The 21,299-nt window shown below is 32.8% G+C and overlaps 2 protein-coding genes across 4 annotated transcripts; both read right to left on the reverse strand.

The window, feature by feature from the left end:
• Window positions 1-194: 194 nt before the first annotated feature.
• On the reverse strand, window positions 195-7,277 carry LOC7496857 (protein NLP4). 3 transcript variants are annotated; one of them, XM_052450914.1, is made up of 6 exons: window positions 6,803-7,277; window positions 5,228-6,236; window positions 2,852-2,899; window positions 1,791-2,760; window positions 1,454-1,527; window positions 1,188-1,331 (listed from the first exon to the last, which is right to left on the reverse strand). In XM_052450914.1, exons 2-6 carry the CDS (start codon window positions 6,119-6,121, stop codon window positions 1,326-1,328), a joined length of 1,992 nt encoding a protein of 663 aa, XP_052306874.1. In that variant the 5' UTR covers window positions 6,122-6,236; window positions 6,803-7,277; the 3' UTR covers window positions 1,188-1,325. The 3 variants fall into 3 exon arrangements, with proteins under 3 accessions (XP_024451282.1, XP_024451283.1, XP_052306874.1); XM_024595514.2 differs by having other exon boundaries at window positions 195-1,527; window positions 6,803-7,276; XM_024595515.2 differs by having other exon boundaries at window positions 195-1,527; window positions 5,228-6,248; window positions 6,803-7,276.
• Window positions 7,278-12,742: 5,465 nt separating this feature from the next.
• On the reverse strand, window positions 12,743-16,741 carry LOC7496858 (catalase isozyme 1). Its single transcript, XM_002301884.3, has 8 exons — window positions 16,573-16,741; window positions 16,246-16,342; window positions 15,142-15,419; window positions 13,885-14,661; window positions 13,618-13,707; window positions 13,306-13,373; window positions 13,114-13,207; window positions 12,743-13,016 (listed from the first exon to the last, which is right to left on the reverse strand). Exons 1-8 carry the CDS (start codon window positions 16,585-16,587, stop codon window positions 12,957-12,959), a joined length of 1,479 nt encoding a protein of 492 aa, XP_002301920.1. The 5' UTR covers window positions 16,588-16,741; the 3' UTR covers window positions 12,743-12,956.
• Between the last annotated feature and the right edge of the window lie 4,558 nt (window positions 16,742-21,299).

Raw genomic sequence — 21,299 nt, forward strand, 5'->3', positions numbered from 1 at the left:
GTTGCCAGATTTGCCTGCTTTCTTTTCAAGCACACTTCCGGCTGTTGATTCCAATGGCTTGTACTTCATTTGGGCTAAAGCCTTCTTGGCCTTGGAATAAAAACCAGATTTCTGGGTTAAAAGTAAAAAAGGGAGAGAAATCCACAAGAAATATTTTTTGGATTGCAACAAGACTTGGGTTACGTATAGGAGAATTCAAAAAAATTATTTTTTTCTTCTTTGATTCAGATTGATCCAGTCTTGGGTCAACCATGCCCAAGCCAATCCGGATTTTAAAATAATCAAAGTCAGTCTAGGTTTTAAAACAATAATTATGATAAGAACATACCCCGGAGATTTAGTTCTGGTGAGGAAGAAGAATAGTACATTTCTGACGAGGAACAGGGGATATCTGATATACTGAAGAGAATATCTGAAAACATACGCAAGTTCATCAACTTCTCTTACAAAGGCTCCCAACCAGGTCATGCATGAAACTCCAACCCTAGCAAAAACACAGGCTTCCTCTAATTTCATTGCATAGCTTTTCTTCTATACAGATCATGACGGAGAACTTCGTGTTCCTGTTTGTGGAATCGTTCTCTGATCTATCATGCTCAAATCTCATGTCCATCAGAAAGAATTTAACATCGAATGGCAATGCCATGGACTACATGGAGGATTGAAAAGATCAAGACAGCCCACTGCTGTGCGAAGACCTCCCTAAAGGACGAGGAGAAACTTCGAGCAAGAGTTTAATTGTCTGGTTATCAGATGAACCGCATATAGCAATACACTCCTCCAAATCATCATCACATGTCAATAAGACCCACTCAGAATCATCATCCAAGTACTTCAGATCAAATCTATGTATGTCATCTATGTTAAACCGTCTGACGATCTCTTGCAATAGATCTTTGAATCCCCATTTGTTTGACATGCGGAGCCGAATTATCTCATTTCCATACGTGACTTTCAATCTGTGAGCATCCGTTTCTTGAGATAACCGGCTGCCATCTTTAGATAAGGGCGGAATGCTCCCCAGTTCCGCAAGAGTTTTATGACTCTGGGATCTTGGCATTCTCTCCTGTTCTCCTGGACTTGATGCATGGAGCTCCACATTGCTTCGGACCATCTTCAAAACACCATTGCCTGAGTTTTCTCCAGACACAGGATCTTCACTAGCAGCAATTGCCCCACTGGAACAGCTATGGCTTGAACTGGAACCCAGACTACATGAGGGTGAAGGTGATTTTGGTGCAGTAACTTGGGAGCTGAAAGTACCTCCTTCAGGCTGCATGCCTGATGGTTTCGGATGACTGCTTGACTTTAAAGTTGATAGTGGACTAGTTCTGGACAAAGTTGGCGAGGCAAGCTCAGGGAAATTTTTATAAAAGGAATCAATCTGAACAGTGCCAGAGGCACCTTCAACTGAGTCGATAACACGTTGGAGTTTCTTTAAGGAATGACCAACCTTCTTGATTTTCCGAGAAGGCCAGCGGTTAATTCCATGTTGCCTGCATATTCTTTTCAACGTAGTGGGGCAAACTGAAATTTGTGGAAAAAGCAGATAAGATGTCAAAACAAAGACAAATTCAATTCTGCAAAGCTAGAGGGTAATAAGAAATGTGTCATCAGTACTGTATGGGGAGGGAATTTGTTCCAGAGTATTATCATACATGCAACAATGCAAATGAAGGGCAGACAAATGCAAATTACTTGGTGGCACACCAGTCACACAAAATGTGAAAACTAAGAGACATTTACTGTAAATAAGAAAATAAAATATTCTATAATGGAATAAAGCTTACCACCAATACTCTTCGCAGCATCCTTTAAGCTGCCAGCAAAATATTGCCGTAGAACTTGCAAGGTGATTGTTTTTTCTGCTTTGGCACGTCTTTTTTCTCCTGTTTTAGATGTGCCAGCACTTGAAAAGCTACCTTCAGCAGAAGTAGAATCTCTGCCACATTTAATACTCTCTCTAAGGCTACAATCTTCTTGATTTTCCCTGTTCTCACTGGATTTTTCACGCAACATTACCTTTTGTTTGTCTTTTTGAGATAAAGAGATGTTACTTCCACTTGGTTGGACCTCTGAGAGACAGGCAGTCCAGGGTGAATTATCTCTACTATGCCTTTCTGAACAAGACTGTTTAACTGTTGATGTCTCTTCTCCACTAGATCTACCATCTGAAGGTACTAACACTTCACTAAATGGCAAATCAGTTTCCTCCACTAGTTCTTTGTCTGTTACTACCCGTAAGGTCTGGCTAACATGCTGTATAATGGCAGACAGTGAATTAAGCATCTTCTTCTGCTCTTGAGGATCCCTGCAATTGACAGGCAGGAAGAACTCCAGGACAAAGTCTGTTGTACCAATGTAAATGCTTCGCAAGCGAATTGCAACAGCAGCACACAGTCCAAACATCCTTGCATGGTGAGAAAGAGGATACTCAGTCTTGCCATATGAAGTTACATCACCTGAGAAGCAGGGTTGGTTGGTCATAAAGGCTTGCCCAGCAACTCCTTGACCCTTTAGCAAGTGATGCTCTGAGCACGCCTCTTGAAAACCCTGGATAGCAGAATCAGCTACACAGCAAGCATCATCCACAGTAGAAACACATCGATAGTAATTCTCGTTGGAATGCCGGCAACCTCCCTTGCCTTGTTGGGTACATGGGACCCAAGTTTGAGCTAAGGGCAATCTGTGTGTCTCACACGCAGCTCTCAGAAGCTTTTGAATCTCAGGTAATGCAGCTTGGTAGGACATATTACATGCCTGGTGAAAGGAAAAAATCCAACTGTGACCTAAAAAATACATAGAGAACTTAAAGAGTAACAATTTTCTTCTGCTATCTTTCTTGTTTTACCTGTAAGTTCTGTATGCTTGGAACTTCAGAACTCCTAAGATCAACAGTCTGCAAGTTTAAAAAGCTTATTACAAACACAAGTTTGAGTGCACTGCTAACACACTTCTGAACTTGGACATTGCACATAGTTTGAACAAAAGGTTCTATCTGAGGTGAACATGTGAGCAATTGTTGTTTACGAATTGAAAACAAGAAGCCATAGTTGAACAACAAAAATAAGTAACCTCAAAAATGAAATCAATTGACAACAAAGCACTACCAAGTAAAATATACAGAAAAATAGAAATATGCTTATTGATCTTGCTAAGTTACTAAAATCAAGCTCCCACTTCAAGGTTTAAAGGCCAAAACTATAGGCAATCGATGGTCCAAAAAGGACTCTTATTTGGGACCTAGTACCTAAATCTTAGCTTGTAAAACATTCTGGCCCTGTGATTAGAATTTGAAAGGGTTCCAATCACACCTAGAATGGGAGGCTCAGGTGAGGGAGCGGGATACTTTCCTTGTTTAGCCTAGTAACTGTGTCAAAAAACAAAAGGTAAAAAAAATGTAAGCATCCTGAAGGGCACCACCTTCACATTTTCTGGCAGGGCAAAATAAAGAGTCAAGACCAAAAGGAAGCTGTATGTCACACCCCTCTCCTAATTACTATGATAATGCATCTTAGTTAAGTGTCTTTGATTATATTCACTTTAGAATCTTAGTTTAGTTAGCAAAGTAAACCAAGCTTTTTAGTTACTTTTTATTGCTATCTTGTCAATCAATTTACCAATCAAACATGCATTTATAAGTTTACGCAACCTGCTGTCCAACACACACACTTACATGACATCTTTTTATCTCGTCTAGTTCATTCACATATATTCTATATCTTTGTACATAGATGTTCTATTTAGCAATTACACATTAAAAGCGTCGATACATGATATGTTACATATGAATTTATATGTGTAATGCCTCATGCACAAAAACTAACCTATGAAAGATACAATAGCACTACTTAAGTTACACTTCAAGCTAGGATTCCAATGACACTTCGGTTGGTAACCTATCACCCAAGCCCTCTTTTATTCTCACTTTGATTCTCTGAAAATAGTTTATCAATTATTGATGAGATAACCCGGTGAATGATTAAAGAAATAAGAATGGAAAACTTCACAAGTTTTCAACATTTAGGCCCAACATCATATTGACATAATATTTGCACAAGTTAACATGTATGACAATTCAATGTCCATATCTTATATATACTACCTCAATGGCAGCATATGTAGCATGTAGGTGGCCACTTTCAAGTAAAGCAAGTTTTCCTCTTTTCACATGTCATGTGCTAATACATCAACACAACATTTGGGCTAAAAACACATCCTTTACTTTAATAGAACACATCATAGTTCAATCTTTCACGATCATACTCTTATTTAGAAACTATCATATGAAGTTTCCATTCAAACTTAGGTCATATATATATATTCTGAAAATTCAGCAAGCATTTAAAGAAATTCTCCATACATAAAAATACCTAAATCAATAGGATTTATACATGTTAATTTAATCACTCACCTTAAACTTTAGCCCTTTTTCCTTTACTTTCTCTCTCTCTTTCCTTTTCTCTTCTTTCTTTTCTAACCTCACAATATATCTTTGGTTTTCTTTCTAACAATTCTATTGAATTTGGGCTCTAATACTCCACAATTTGTTTTTGGAATATATGGTTTAGTAGTGTTAGCTTGTAGGATGGTATTTAGCTCTCTCTTAGGTTCAAGAAATGGAAGAAAAAGATGGAAAAGATGTAGTTGATACTGAAAACTTTGAAGGAGAGCACATCTCTACCTTCCTTTTGACATCTCACAAGCATGGCATGCCAAAACTTGTCCTACTTCACTCATATGACTGCAAAATTGTCATACTTCACCAACTTGGTCATTGTCCAACTTCACCAACTTAATCATGCAAAATCTATACTACTTCATCTACTTAAGTTGGTAATTGCATTTTGAACCTTCTTTTCTTTAGTTCTTTGGCTTTTGGCACCTAATTTTCTCTAATCTTACTTTATTCTAAAGTAATCATCAATGATAGTAAATGCAGATTTAGGGGTGTTACACTGTATCTTTTGAGTATATCTTTTCCACTGAGCTTCAGATATGTGCAAGTATGTGCATATATGCAGGATATATGGATGCCAGATTCTAGTGATTTGACATCAAGATTTTAGATAGCTTGTTAATCAAAATGTGGGCTTTCATCAATCAATTTAACATTCATCCTGGTATTAGTTTATTAACACTCCTCAATGACGTGCTTTCAATGCTGAAATACCTGAACTTTTAAACTAAGATGCAGAGAGAATCGTTCTGAAAATGGAAAACAAACCTCAAGAGCCTTGCAAACACTTTCAAGCTCGGGACGGTACTTGATCTTTTGTGAAGTGGTCACCACCTCAATAACACCCAAGCAAGTCCGGCTACCTTGTTCAAAAACAGGAAGGGCAAGAGTTCCACGTACATCATACAGCTGAGCGTGATTCACTCGTGGGTATTCATCACTTCTAAAGAATCGAACATCAGGAGTCCACTCAGGAACTTTACCCAAGAAAACCCGACCAGGCAAGCCAACTGAGTCCTTGGAATCCTCCTCGGCAGAAAATTGATATTTAACGGATATGTCTCTGTAACTCGCCAGTTTCTCACTGCTGGGATCAAGTGAAAAAGGTTGATCATGGGTTGTAAGAACACGTCTACCTCCTCTATTAACAGGGACCCATATTTGTATAAGGACATCTTTATTTTTCGTTAAGTCTTTAATGCACTCCAATGCCTTAATTAATCTCCTCTTCACAGAAGTTTCAACACTTGGATTCGGAGTGGGTCCTATCCACCATCTTTTTCCAAGTTCAGAGCCATCAGTTGCATTGTCATCCCATCCAGCTACAGAAACCGCAGTCTCACCAGCAGGACTTCTGGCTTGGATATCACTCAGAGTAGAATTCCCTGGAAACATTGATATCTGGTTATCTTCTTGATTGCCCTTTTGGGATGGACTAGAGGCTGAATCACCATGGTTAATCTCTGGAGTGGGCCACATAAATGAAGAATCAAAAAAGGCAGCAGAATTGGACAGACTAGGATTAAGAAACTCAGATCCATCTGTTGTTTCTAACCAGCATCCTTCTAACAACAATTCATCCATGTAGTCGAAATCCATAACTGAGACTGAATCAACCGTTGCGCCCAGCATCGTACCCGGTGATAAACCACCATCTTCCATCACGATCTTTTCTCAAAATCAAAACCAGAAGTACTGAAAAAGCTCAGCTTTTTGCATCAGATGACAGGGATCTCTAGGAACAATTCAAGTCTTGCAGCCTTCGAAAGCCAACAACCTGTCCGAATTACTGAAACGTAATCAGCATAATAGAACACAGCAACCAACATAAAAACAACAAGTTCACTGGATGCAGGAAATCTCTATCCTATTTTACTTTATCTGGAGAAAGGAAAGGAAGGTTTCTACAAAAGCACCAGAGGTTTCTCATTTCATTTTTGCAATCTAAAGTTGACCAAAGAAGCAAAAATCAAAAAAGATTATTCATCAATACTTGCAAGTAACTAACACCAAGGTCAACCGAAGAATAAAAACCCAATTCGAAAACCACCATATCCATCGAGGCAGCATTATATTCTTGATTTAAATTCCAAAGAGACCAAAAAATACAATAAAAATACAAACCCACTTTCCACAGATTCCTACTATATGATAGATAGAATAACAGCTTTCTCACTTTCAATTCAAGGTCCTCAATTTACCCACAAGAGATTAAAGAAACAGTGATAGTAATTCACAATCTCAAACTAATTCAGTAATCACCTCCAAAACAAGAACAGAAATGGGAAAAAAGAAGAAGAAGAAGAAGAAGAAGAAGAAACAAAGGATTTATAGCTCACTCACTATCAAAGATTCTTGAAGATATCCTCAAAGGGTACTTTCCTTTTCTATTATACTCTATTTTATGTCTGTTAAGCAAGAAACATTCACAAAAGCTTGACCCTCATGAAAACCTCCTCCACGAGAAAATTACACAGCCCATCCCTCTCTCTCACACAGTAAGAATCTGTGACATTTTAGCCTCTTATGATTCCTTATTATTGTGCTTCAAGATTCTGCCGCTCTTCGTGAGTGACCCCACATCACCAACTCATCATATTGGGGCCTTGAAACTCTCGCTGTTAGAGCAAGAAGTCAACTGTTTAATGTCCATATCATCGAACTACAGTAGATAAAGAGAGCCAGAATCAAGAACCGATCTATAGCTCATCTTCAACTTGATGCTGTAGTATTTTTTTTTAAGTAAAAAACAAATTAAAAAATTAGTATAACTGGAATCTGATATCTTCAAAGTTGCTAAAATGGGTATTCCACTTTTGCTAAAAATATTACTCAAATGTTTGTTTATTCATGGATGTAATAATCAAGGAAGTGGGGCCTTGGGGTTGTTTGACCTTTTGTCTTTTTGTTTAACGTTAACTGTCAACGTTTTTTCAGCTAAGTGCTTCTGTAATGATAATTGATTTGAATCATTCAAGATACGTGGCTTGAACGCTTCCTGTGTTCGCTGAAAAGTTATTAAATCCGGGTTCATATTCGAGTCAGAGTTTGGTAAGAGTTACATCGGTTATTTTAAGTAAATTAAAATTATTTTATTTTATTTTCTTAAAAATAAAGTTAAAACAATTTTGGTTAAAAAAATCAAACTAAAATTGGAATCTATGTGTGTGATTGAGATTTTACCCAATCAACTTTAATTTTATTTTCTTAAAACATGATGAGAATTAGGTGGGAGATCAAATTAGATTTTAGGTTAACCTGTCAAGTAAATTAAATTTAATAACTTAGTTGTATAATTAAAATCAAATTAAATTTTAATCTATTTTTAATTAAAACTATGAGTTTATCACATTTAATTTTCTTAAAATCAGCTAGAATTAGATATGAGATCAACCTATTTCTTACGTCAACCCAACAAATAAGAGGTCATGTACGGTTTATTTTTGCGTTTCGAAAATATTTTTGAAAAAATTTGAATTTGTTTTTTGTGCTTCAAAATAATATTTTTTTGATATTTTTAGATTATTTTGATATACTAATATTAAAAATAATTTTTAAAAAATAAAAAAAATATTATTTTAAAATATTTTCAAGTAAAACACATTTTAAAAAATAACAGTAACCATAATTTCACAAATTAAATCACTTTTATGGTAAATGAGTATGTTCTTCGTTCTAGAAAGATCCTAGTATGGGCTAATCACTAGTAAGAAATGCTATTTTGTTTTTTGTTTTATTCTTTTAATGTTTATTTACAGATCAGAGTTCATTTCCCTCACTCATGTTCATAGTCTACGTAACAAAGACAGCTGGAAAGGGATTTTCTTTTTCTTTAAAAACAAAAAGCAGAACTATATTTTTTTATTATTATCAAGGGATAACCCTCTTCTGTTACATATTAATCAAATAAATTATAATCACTGAAACTCGAATTTATTTTACCAAAAGACATATAATGATTAAATTATGTTATTTTTCTTATGTTAATTTATTTTAAAGTCAAACTCGATTTAAAATATTATATTATCATTCATACAAACAAATGATAAATGTATATTTAATAATGCCGTGTATTATAATTTTTAAAAAATAATTTTTAATTGAAATTATATTTTTTTTTATACAAGCACATCACAAATATTAAAAATATTTAATATTTTTTCAGGTTAAAAATAATTTGACACTTATGTTTGGTATTAATAAATAATACTTTTTAAAAATGTTTTTTAATTAAAAATATATTAAAAAAATATTTTAATTGTTTTTAGTTATTAATATCATAAAAATATAAAAAAATATGTTTTACATTTTTATTGGAAAAAGCAATTTGAAAAGTAGTTCAACCTTTAAAAGCAAAAGCAGATGGGTGTGTTTGGGTGAGAGGTGTGGTAGTTTTTTTTTTAAGATATTACCTTCTTAAAGTACATACCATATTTTCTAAAAGTAAAAAATATATGTTTTTTAGTAAAAATATAGTATTTTTTTGAAAAAAAAACAATCACATCTCCCATCGGGATGAGAATTGCATAGCCGCCTCGGCTTTTGAGCTCAGCCCATGGGAGTGGAGCGTGTAACAGGACAATTGAGATTGTACTCGTCGGCGAGAAAGATTTCTACGCTCGTGACTTGGCAGCTCGAATCGATTGAATGTGTGCAGGTGAGGGAAAGAAAAGAACAAGCAAGTTGTTTGAAACAAAATCTACACTCAACTTCGAGAAAAAAATGATCAAGAGTATGAAAACAGCAAGAAAAAATGGGAACTGCAAACCACACAGCAGATTAGAATTTTAAATAAAGCCTAAAGGGCACCCTTCTTTCTGACATGTGCATTCCTTTCTTTCTATGTTGTGTTAGTGGGTCTATCCATGGGTTTTATTGCTTAGTCATCATAAGAGATGGTAGAGACGACTGGAGAAATTGATGAATTCTTATGGCGCATGATGAAGAGTTAGGAATCACGATCGAGTTTGGGTAGGGAAACATAAAAAAAGATATGGTGTTGAATCCTGTAAAAACACTAGCAGGAGTTGAGAGATGAAGGCAACATAAAGAAGATGACTTGTAGCTAGCCCAAGGTTACCAAAATAACCTAAGACTTTTGAAACCTAGGAAGTAAAAAACTTTTTTTTTTTTAGTTCAAACATGGTGATCATATGTTTGTAGAAATTCTCCGGGTTAGAAAGAGGTACAGTGATTTTAAATCACAAGAAAAAAAATTTAGAAAATAATATAGAGTCTGATAAAGATAGTTTTTTAAAATGTATTTTATTTAAAAATATATTAAAATAATTTTTTTAAAAAAAAAGCAGCAGACAACACGCTATTTGCAATAGTAGATAATGTGTCATATATTTTCTACAGATTTCAGTAATCAAAGATGGTAAAAAACACAAGAGCTCGGTTATTTTCGATTAAAAACTTATTATAACCTATGTTTTATCCAAAACAGTCAAAAAATACAATAAACATCTTGGTAAATGTATTAATGTTTCAAAAAACAGCTAAAAAAATCAAAATCAACCCGAAGCTAAAATTATTCTAGCGGTTAGATCTACCTCTTTAGGCAATGAGAAAAAAAAACACTTAGATCAAACTTTTCTCATGAAATGAAATTTATTGACATAAAAATCAATCATTTCGGTGGTCACAATAGTTGATAACGATAAATTTCTCTCTATACGTTGTATCCAACAAGCCCCCACTCTTTCCCTTAACAAAAAAAAAAAAAAAAACAGACTAAAAAAATGAAGGAAATGAAGTTTAGTATTAAAATTAAATTTTAAAAAACTAAAGGGATCGGTTACTTCTGTTTGGTATTATGGTAGTTTTTTTTATTGTGGTTTGAAAAAAATTATTTTATAAAAAGTATTTTTGGTTGAGGTTGATTTGGTATTTATGTATGTTTGGTTAAACTGTAATTGAAATTGAGGTTAAACAAAAAGTAAATTTAATATGTTTGGTTAAGAATGCTTTTGAAATTGAGGTTATAAAATAATTTTAAAAAATATATATTAATATTGATGATTTTTAATTTAAATATTGTAGATTTAACTATTGTTATTACATCATGAAATAAATAATATTTTATATAAAATATTTTTTCTTGTTCCATTAAACTATCTACAATTCCATCACGTATGAAATACATCCGACAAGGACTACAGTTTTCTTGATTTCTTAAGAGTGCAACAACATCAGGTAAAATATAATCAGGAACAAAATTGGGATTGCGATCAAATTCTGCAAATGCTACGTCATCAAGTGATATCTGTCTAATTTATGTAGTGTCATTGAATAATGTTTAACACTAGTTTTTCGAATAAAACACAATTAAAAATAATAAAAAAATTATTTTATTTTACTGGGTCGGACCCGATTCATTGTATTTTTAGCTTTGAACCGAATCCGGTCTGACCGGAACAATAAATAATGTCTCCACTGTTCACGTGAACAGTGGAGCATGGCGACACTGTTCACGTGATTCGCCGTGCAAGAAGCAGCAAAGAGTTGCTTCTTGTAAACCTGTGGCACAATCATAGTTTATGATGGGTCCTATCAAAATGAAATTGTGCTTTTTGCTTAACCAAATAACAATATGTGTGGTTGCGGGTGAACCTCACCCGCAGCCACAATACCAAACAGTTACTTAATAGTTAAAAAAAATAAGAGAGTAAAATAAACTTTTCAATTGAAATTTTAAGAAGACATTTATTTTATATCTTCTTTGCATTTTATTTCTCCATCTTTTAATACAATTTTTTTTTTAAATGCAATTGCATGCAAATCTGAACTTAATTGTGTAAAGAAAAAATTCAAGAAAAAAATTATTATTTTAATTTATAGCAACTTGTGGGAAAATAAATAATGAAAAACTATTATGAAAAAAACGACAAGGCTTAGTTTCTGTTAATAAAATTATATATTATTGAAAAAAAGGGATAAAAAGTATGACATATTAAAATCTTAGATTCATAATTAGTTCCATGTAGGTGGATGTGATTCTTGAAAATGATTTTTGCCTCTAAACGGGGCGGCGGCATCCACGAGTCTATTTCCTCCATATGCATTTCCATTCTTTCGTCATTTGGTGGACCCTAATCAACTACAGTTTTATTTAAGTCCTGGATCAACATAGATCAGGTTTAATAATAATGATTTATTGTATGATTAAAGTTAAATTGAGTTTTAATCTCGTTTTCATTGAATCACGAGTTGATTCATCAAATCGGATCTCATTTAATTTTTTTAAAACCATATTAGAACTATTTCTCGGATCCAACTAAATTCTACATCAACCCAACAAATAAAACCGGGTTTAATAATAACATTTGGTTTATGGTAAATGGGTTTGTTCTTCATTTGTCTAAATAATATTATAGTCTACGTAACAAAGACAATTGGAAAGGGATTTTCTTTTTCTTTTTAAAAAAAAAAGCAGAACTATATATTTTTATCGAGAGATAACCCCCTTCTGTTACATGTTAATCAAATAAATTATAATCACTGAATCTCAAATTTATTTTACCAAAAGATATATAATGATTAAATTATGTTTTTTTTTTTTAAGTTTGTCTACTCATTCATTTTAAAGTCAAACTCAATTTAAAACATGATATTATAATATTATCTAGACAAATGAATATTAAATGTGTGTTTGATAATGTTGTGCATTATATTTTTAAAAATATTTTTTAATTAAAATTATATTAAAATAATTTTTATTATCTTTTATTTTTATTTTTATTTTTATTTTTTATAACAACACATCACAAACATTAAAAATACTTAAAAAAACATTAATTTAATACTTTTTTAAGCCAAAAACCTGACACTAGTGTTTAGTATAGTGATGGATATTAATTTTTAAAAATGTTTTATAATTGAAAATATATTAAGATAAAAAAAAATTTACAATTTTTTAGTTTTTAATATCATCCAAATAACATTTTTTCCTGGTAAAAAAACAATTTGAAAAGTAGACATCAATTTAAAAAGCAAAAGCAGGTTGTGAAAAGGATGAGAATTGCATAGCTTCGGCTTTTGAGCTCAGCCCATGGGAGTGGAGCGTGTAACAAGACGATTGAGATTGTACTCGTCGGCGAGAAAGATTTCTACGCTCGTGACTTAGCAGCTCAAATCGATTGAATGTGTGCAGGCGAGGGAAAGAAAAGAACAAGCAAGTTGTTTGAAACAAAATCTACACTCAACTTCAAGAAAAAAATGATCAAGAGTACGAAAACAGCAAGAAAAAATGGGAACTGCAAACCACACAGCAGAGTAGAATTTTACATAAAGCCTAAAGGGCACACAGTTTGCATTTATTAGAGAAGAATGTTTGTTCAAGAGTAGAAGTCACACATAACATGCAAGTTTGATTCACTATTATAGCACAGCACAACTAGCAAAGATTATAATTTGATCTTCTGCTTGCAATCCGCAATCCCCTTTTCATTTACTCAGTTTCTGCAACTCGGAATATTGAGCTTTGGTGTCGTCTTCAAATGCTTGGTCTCACGTTGAGACGAGATGCTAGCTTCTGACCCAAAGATTTATCAGCCTGCATCGCATCATTGCCAGTAATGGATTTAGAATCAAAACATTTATATGCGATCCAGTATGAACATGACACTGCATAATTCCAAAGGGAGTCTTACCTGAGACCAGTACGAGATCCAGATGCTGCGAATCTCATGTGTGACGCGTGGGTCAGATAAGGCATCAACCCATCGGCAAATAAATCGTTCTTGCCTGTACAAAAAGATAGAGGGAAGAAAAGATAAGGAAAGAGCATGAAGGATCAGTCATATAATTAATCATTGTAAAGTACTCGCAGAACTATGGTTTACCTGTCTGGTGCCCAGGATCGGTATCTCTCTCCAGGTTGCTTGAAGTTGTTCTCCTTCTCAATGATGCACTGCAATAACCAGCAAAGGCTGATAAATTATGTGCTAATAAATATATCTCCGATCATATTAACAGCCCATCAATTTAACCCACAGCTCTATAGGATCATACAATAGCTTTCCAATCCCACTAGTCCTATTATTGCTCTGAAAAACGTAACAAGAACCCCAAACTCACACACACAAGAACACTAGACAATTTCGTTTTAGCAGTGGGCTCAAAAAAATAAGACAAAGAAGAGGGAAAAAACTTACCTTCTCACGCTTTCCACTGCAGACAGCAGGAGGAATGGGGAAACTCTCAGCATGGCGAACTGGATCATACCTTGATGGGAAATAGTTGACCTGAAGAATACACGATGATAATTGATCAGAACAAAAATTAAAAGCAAAGGCAAAAGGACACAAAAATAACCTCAACATAGACGAAGAAGAGAGAAATGATCCAATTAAACAGAAGGTAAAATAGCTGAGCTTCCGATTAAAATAGTGTGTGTAGAGATAGATAGAGAGAGAGAGTACCTCCTCATCCCTGTGCATGAAATTCATGAAACCTTCATGGTGATTGTTATGATGAGCACACTTGGGAGCATTAGCAGGGAGCTGCAGATAGTTTGGTCCAAGACGGTGCCTCTGGGTATCAGCATAGGAGAAGATTCGAGTCTGGAGTAGCTTGTCATCTGAATAGTAAACACCAGGAACCACAATAGCAGGGCAGAAAGCAAGCTGCTCATTTTCAGCAAAGAAGTTGTCGATGTTCTTATTCAAGACCAAGCGACCAACTGGCTGCAGGGGCAAGATATCCTCAGGCCAGGTCTTGGTTACATCAAGTGGGTCAAAATCAAACCTGGCTTCATGGTCAGGATCAATTGTCTGGATGAAAAGTTTCCACTCAGGATAGGTGCCAGCTGCAATGGAGTCATATAGATCCTGAGTAGCATGACTGTGATTTGTGCCTCCTACTTTAACTGCCTCATCCTCCAACAAACATTTCACACCACAAGTAGGTTTCCAATGAAATTTCACATAATGGGCTTTTCCAGCCTTGTTGATCAACATGTAGGTGTTAACACCAGAGCCTTCCATATGTCTATAATCTTGTGGAACACCCAAATCATCAAATAGGAAGGAGAACATGTGCAAACTTTCAGGATGGTGGGAGAAGAAGTCAAGAATCCTCCAGTTCTCCTGAATATGAGACTTAGGGTTGGGCTTAAGGGCATGCACCATGTCTGGGAATTTCATTCCATCACGGATGAAGAAGACAGGGAAATTGTTTCCCACGAGATCAAAGTTACCCTGAATTAACAAGTCAAGGAAGGGCATAGAGAATAAGAAAATTGGAACCTTGAAAAGCTAAAGCAATAAACTTCATACAATCAACTAGAATTAATTATTCCTATGTAAAGGAATAATGCACAAAAACAAAGCTTCACGGATGTAAAAGGTTATGCCTTGTTGTTTGAGTATAGAAAAACAACAACATTCATGCTGGTGAATTGAGACACACAAATAGGAAAAAGAATTAAGTTCTCTCTTTTCTCAAGTCTTATTCATGCCAGTCAAACCTTCATCAAAACAAGCAGATAAAGATTTTGCAAACAATACATTTATGAACATCTAAAACTTTGTGGGATAATCATATTAAACTTTAATTCATCGATCCCTATGGATGTGATATATCTGCTGAATCTGTCTACATCATCATCGGTGCCTCACACATTTGCTTTCCTCCACCATATCACACTAACAGAAATAAAACATCAAATAAGACCTCACCTCTCTGGTGTAAAACTTCACTGCAAATCCACGTGGATCCCTCAGGGTTTCAGGGCTGCCACGCTCATGGATAACTGTGGAGAAGCGGACAATGACAGGTGTCTGAACTCCAGGAGCCCGGAGAAAATCAGCACATGTGAGGCCAGAGATATCATGGGTAACCTCAAAGAAACCCTTTGCACTGGCTCCCCTAGCATGGACAACACGCTCTGGAATCCTCTCCCTGTCAAAATTGGCAAGCTTCTCCACCAGATGGTAATCCTCAAGGAGGATTGGACCTGTCAGAGAAAAAAGTATATGCAGATCAAACCTCAGTGTCTTAATCCTCACTCTACATGACAAGCAAAAATACATTCCCAACAACTCAAAGTTACTCTCCAAGTCATACCACTACAATCATTATAAAACTTACAGCAAAAAAGGGAGGGAAAAAACACTTCTAAAAATTCACTCTACAATGCATAGACATTCATAACACTGATTCTGACTAAAAACAACATGCCAGTACTTGATCTGGGTTCATTTAATACATTCTGCCTTTCAGCACGAGGTTTGCCCTGGCTCACGATTAAGCTGACTTTATATTATATAAATAAGCTCGACTTGAATCACAATATCCAACCTCAAATAAAAAAATCAACCAGACCCAAAAAGGCCCTGCTCCTCAAATCATTTTGCATCTGATCGGAAACTTCACATTCTGCTATAAGCTTGCCACCAGCATAATGATTTCGACAACAGTACAATAACTCCTACCTTTTTCTTGCATCAATCTTAACCATAACTCTCTAAATATGCTACTTAATTCATCCTTGACATTTAAAATTCAGCGGAAACATAGGAAGCATCAAATAACCAATCACAAAGATACAGCGAGAAACCAAAAAAAAAACTGATAATAACTCAAATTAAATAATAATTCTTCCAAAATGGACAACAAATTACTACACTGAAAAGTCAATCTTTATCAACATAAACACAGCAACAGTCTTAAAAAACATTAACATATCAGAACAATATCCAAACCAGACAAGCATACATACACCTTAACCTAGCAATTAATTATCTAGCTCAGCAACCATAGATTTAAGAAACAAAAAATACCTCTAGATCCAACGGTCAAAGACGAGTTGTTGTTCCAAACCGGAGCTCCAGAATTTGTAGTCCAGTATGGAGTACCGAAAGCGCTTGATGGACGGTACTGCCACCACCACCATCGAATTAGTCAAAATGATGATCAAACGGCAAAAAAAAAAAAAAAACAATACAACACCACAACATCACTAATCTAATCTTTTTATTAGGCTCTAATTCCAAGGATGGGTGACAGTTAAGCTACAAGCTCCTTCGTCGAATAATTTCATACATAAAAAAGAGGAGAAAAACATGTTTTCAATCAAAAATACAAGATGGATGAGGAAGAATCGGTACCTTGTAGGGATCCATGGAGGAAAGAGAAAAACAACAACTCTACTGGTGGTTGAGGGGAGAGAGTAGTGGTAATCACAGGTCAATCAAAGCAATGCTTGTCTAATGGGAAATATATTTATAGCTGTGCTGTGCCTTGCACACCCATTTTCTTTATGTGTAGAATGCTTACCGGATAATATATTTTTTTAATATATATATATATATTATAATAAAATTATTGAGAATTATTGAAAAAAATATTAATTTAATATTTTTTAAATAAAAAATAATTTTAAAAACAGTTTTGAATCACAGAAATATAAACAATCTTTATCTACACAACGATGCACTTTAATAAAAAATATCACCCGTGTATTTATAATATATAATTTTAACATGATATGGTTTATGATACTTAAAATTTAATTTGATTTAAGTTTTTAATTTAATTGGATAAAATATTAATTTAACAAAAACTCATTTAATCTAATTAAATTTTTAACTAGTTTAATTACTTATTACGACATGGATGGTGTTTTTTATTTATTATAATATTCTTATCGATGGATTAGTTAGAACATAAATAACGGGTCCTCAAATTACTCGTGATAAATTAGAGACTCCGTTGATATTTATATTTATCATGGTAAGACAAAGTTTGAAATTATGGTAAAAAATTATTTTTTTATTAAAAAATATATTTAAATATGTTTTAAAATTAATTTTGATTTAGCACATCAAAAATATTAAAAAATATTAAAAAATAATTAAAATAATTTAATTTTTTTAAAAAATATTATTTAACTGTAAAAACAAACACTGTCTAGAAAAACTAAGAAGCTATGACCCACAGTGTGAATATCATGATATATTTGTGGCGAGAAAAGCAAGATTGAAGATTGGAGTCGCAAATTGTTTTAAATAATAATAATAATAATAATTGAGTACGTCATCGATTCATGGTTCCTTATCCAAGTTTTGGTGCTTTGCTAAAACCAAATCGTATCCACGCATGCAGTGGGTGACATGGACCACTCTTTTTATGACACGTTAGCAGAAATACCTTGAAACGTAAACCAGGTAAAAAGGTCCCTGATAGAGCTGCTGTTTTGGTATTTTACGAGAGCAGGAGGCTTGCCAAGAAGATTTTAATAGGGCATGAGGTGTGAGCTTAGCCACAGGGGATGAACCCTGGCCCACCCTGAATTAATTCTCTTGATTCCGTTCTCACTTGTAATTTGTTTTTTTTTTTTTTTCATTTTAACGATTTTTTTTTGTGAGGTGATGTTTTTCTTATTAGTTTGTATATGTTGATAATTAAAATTATTTTTCAATTTTATTTTTAAAATTAAACTAAGATTAAAATATTTATGAAAAAATACGTTTCGGGGAAAGAATATTTGGGTTTGGTTGTTGGAGAAGAGGGAGTTATGGATACGTTCTTTTTTCCAATAATCTAGAATTTTTTGGCTTTACAAATACCGAGGCATAGAAAAAATTATATTACGTTAAGGCCGTAATTATTAATATTTATAGTAGAAAAAAGAGATAGAAAAAATCATATCTAAAAATAATAAAAATATTTATTTTCCTCCATAATTTTTTTTTCAATTCATTCTTTTTTTATGTCTTTTTTATTATATTATAAATAATTAAATATTAGTAGTTGTTGTTTTACCTAATAAGATAAAGATCATGTTTAAAGATTTGTTTTTGTATTTTAAAAATATTTTAAATAAAAAATATTTTTTTATTTTATATTAATATTTTTTGATGTTTTTAAATTATTTTGATGAGATGATGTTAAAAATAATTTTTTTTAAAATAATAATAAAATATTATTTTAATGATTTCCAAACAAAAAACACTTTAAAAAGCCACTACTACTATATTAGAAACTCCCACTAAGTTGTAATTATTAATATCTATATAAAAAAAGCCATTAAAAATAATAAGAATATATCTTTCATCTATAAAAAAATATTTTATTAATTTTTTTTCATTTATTTATATATTTTCTATATTTATTTACTGATGTTTACCGCTTCAGCACCATAAATTCGTAATAATCATGAAACAATTCTGTTTGATAAAAATATCTATTCTCATCTAGAGCAGGAAATAGAAATGGAACAATAAACGGGCCAGGCCCACTTACAGGATGAGACGTCACCTTGATTCCTGTGCCGTTTCAGCCCACAAGGCTGATGATAAGGTGATGATGCGCGACCACTCCGCCTTTTGTGTGGCCATCAACTGCTTATGTTTGTTTTTTCCAACGCATGCCATCCAGAACCCAGCCTTTATTGAGCACATACAGAATGAATAACTAGTTAAATTCCCCGCGCGATGCCGCGGGTCAATTATTTTTTATATTTCAAAAAATGTCAAGATCTAAAAGTGTTAGGTTTTTTTACAAAATTATACCCAAGAGTCTTAAGTTTGGTTAAAATGCTTGACCCAAAAGTAATATTTATATTATTAATAATAACATTAAACTTGGGTTAACCCTTAGCATAAAAGTGTCTGGACTGCAATACCAGACCCAATAGCATTGGACGTGGGTCTGGCTGCAAGGTAGTGTCATAAGATTGTGATAATTAAATAGATTAGTTAAAAATAAAAAAACAAAGAAAAAAAACCAACAGGAAGAAAAAAACTAATGAAGAAAAAGAAAAAAAATATATGAATTAACTGGGTTAACATTTCAAATCAGGTTAACCCGTCATACCTTGAATTCGCATCATGAAAGTTTGATAATTAAAAAGAAAAAAACAAATTAATGGGTTAACCCAGAATTAACTGGGCTAACTTGTCAAACTAGGTTAGCCTGTCAAATCCGGAATCCGTGTCATAAAAGTTTGATAACTAAATAGAAAAAAATTTAACATTAACAATTTAAATTAAACAAAAAAAATTAATTAAAAAGAAAAAAAATAAAAGGCATCATCCTTTTCACTGTGGATTGCACTGTGCAGTTCACAGTCAAAGGCATAAAAACAACAAAAAAACAAAAAGAAAAACTAAAGGCATCAGTCGAGAACTACTTAGAAAAAAATTTAATATTAATAAACTAAATTGATTAAAAAGAAAAAAGAAAAGAAAAAAAACCTCTAAGAAGAAAAAAAAACTAAATAGAAAGAAATTTAACATTAACAAACTAAACTAAACGAAAAAAAATTAAAAAGAAAAAAAAGCAAAAAAAAATTACAGGTTAACTCGTCAAATTAGGTTAACCCGTTAAACCCGGGATTCGTGTCATGAATGTCTGGTAACTAAATAAAAAAAATAAAAATTAACAAACTGAACCAAACAAAACAAAAATTAATTAAAAAGGAAAAAAATCCGGGTTAACTCGTCAAACCATGTTAACCCGTTAAACCCAGGATCTGTGTCATGAAAGTCTGATAACTAAATAAAAAAAATTTAACATCAACAAACTAAATTAAACAAAAACAATTTATGAAAATAAAAAAAACAAAAAAAATTGACGGTCAACCCATAATTAACTGGGTTCACCTGTGAAACCAGGTTAACCCGTTAAATCCGGAAAACGTGTCATGAAAGTCTTATAACTAAATAAAAAAATTTTAATATTAATAAACTAAATTAAATTAAACAAAAAATTTTGTTAAAAGAAAAAAACAAAGAAAGAAGCAAAAAAATAATCCTGAAAGGCATAAAAAAAAGCTAAAAAAAATGAGACAACTTAAAAAAAAAAACCTAAAGCATCAGTGTTTTACCGTGGACTGCACTGTGCAGTCCACAATAAAACACTAATCCCTTTTAGTATATGTTACAATTAATTAAAAAGAAAAAAAGCAAAAAAAAATTTTAGGTTAACTCGTCAAACCCGGGATCTGTGTCATAAAAATCTGATAACTAAATAAAAAAACTAACATTAACAAAAAAAATTAAACAAAAAAAAAATCATTAAAAGAAAAAAACACAAAAAAAAGCAAAAAAAAACAAACCCATAAAGGCTAGAAAACAAAAAAAAAAACAAAAAAAAAAGAAAAAGAAGACAGCTCAACATTTCACTGTGGACTTGCACAGTGAAACACTGAGCAGTTTTAGTTTATTGTCAATTAACAAACTAAACTAAACGAAAAAAATTAATTAAAAAGAAAAAAAAATTCGGGTTAACTCGCCAAACCAGGTTAACCCGTTAAACCCGGGATCCGTGTCATGAAAGTTTGATAACTAAATAAAAAAATTAACATTAACAAACTAAATTAAATAAAAAAAATATTAAAAGAAAAAAACAAAAAAAAAATTGACGGCCCGTGAAACTTGAAATATGTGTCATGGAAGTCTAATAACTAAATAGAAAGAAATTTAATATTAACAAACTAAAGTAAACGAAAAAAATTAATTAAAAAAAAAAGCAAAAAAAAAATTTCTGGGTTAACTCGTCAAACCATGTTAACCTGTTAAACCCGGGATCCGTGTCATGAAAGTCTGATAACTAAATAAAAAAAATTTAACATTAACAAAATAAAAAAATTATTAAAATAAAAAAAACAAAAAAAAAACCCTAAAAGTGTAAAAAAAAATAAAAAACAAAACAGCTCATCTTTTTCTAAATAGAAAGAAATTTAACATTAACAAACTAAAGTAAACGAAAAAAATTAATTAAAAACAAAAAAAAAACAACAAAAAAATTTTAGGTTAACTCGTCAAACCATGTTAACCTATTAAACCCGGGATCCGTGTCATGAAAGTTTGATAACTGAATAAAAAAAATT

This window comes from Populus trichocarpa, chromosome 2 (assembly GCF_000002775.5).
Source record: "Populus trichocarpa isolate Nisqually-1 chromosome 2, P.trichocarpa_v4.1, whole genome shotgun sequence".
Taxonomy (NCBI): domain Eukaryota; kingdom Viridiplantae; phylum Streptophyta; class Magnoliopsida; order Malpighiales; family Salicaceae; genus Populus; species Populus trichocarpa.

Coding starts and splice junctions, on each gene's coding strand:
- LOC7496858 (XM_002301884.3), bottom strand. Junction 15,420..16,245: donor TTTGACCGTTGGATCTAGAG/GTATTTTTTGTT, acceptor TTTCTCTGACAG/GTCCAATCCTCCTTGAGGAT. Junction 14,662..15,141: donor TGAAGTTTTACACCAGAGAG/GTGAGGTCTTAT, acceptor TTGTTAATTCAG/GGTAACTTTGATCTCGTGGG.
- LOC7496857 (XM_024595514.2), bottom strand. CDS start 6,121: ATGGAAGATGGTGGTTTATCACCGGGTACGATGCTGGGCGCAACGGTT. Junction 2,900..5,227: donor GTGTTTGCAAGGCTCTTGAG/GTTTGTTTTCCA, acceptor TTAAACTTGCAG/ACTGTTGATCTTAGGAGTTC. Junction 1,528..1,790: donor TGCTGCGAAGAGTATTGGTG/GTAAGCTTTATT, acceptor CACAAATTTCAG/TTTGCCCCACTACGTTGAAA.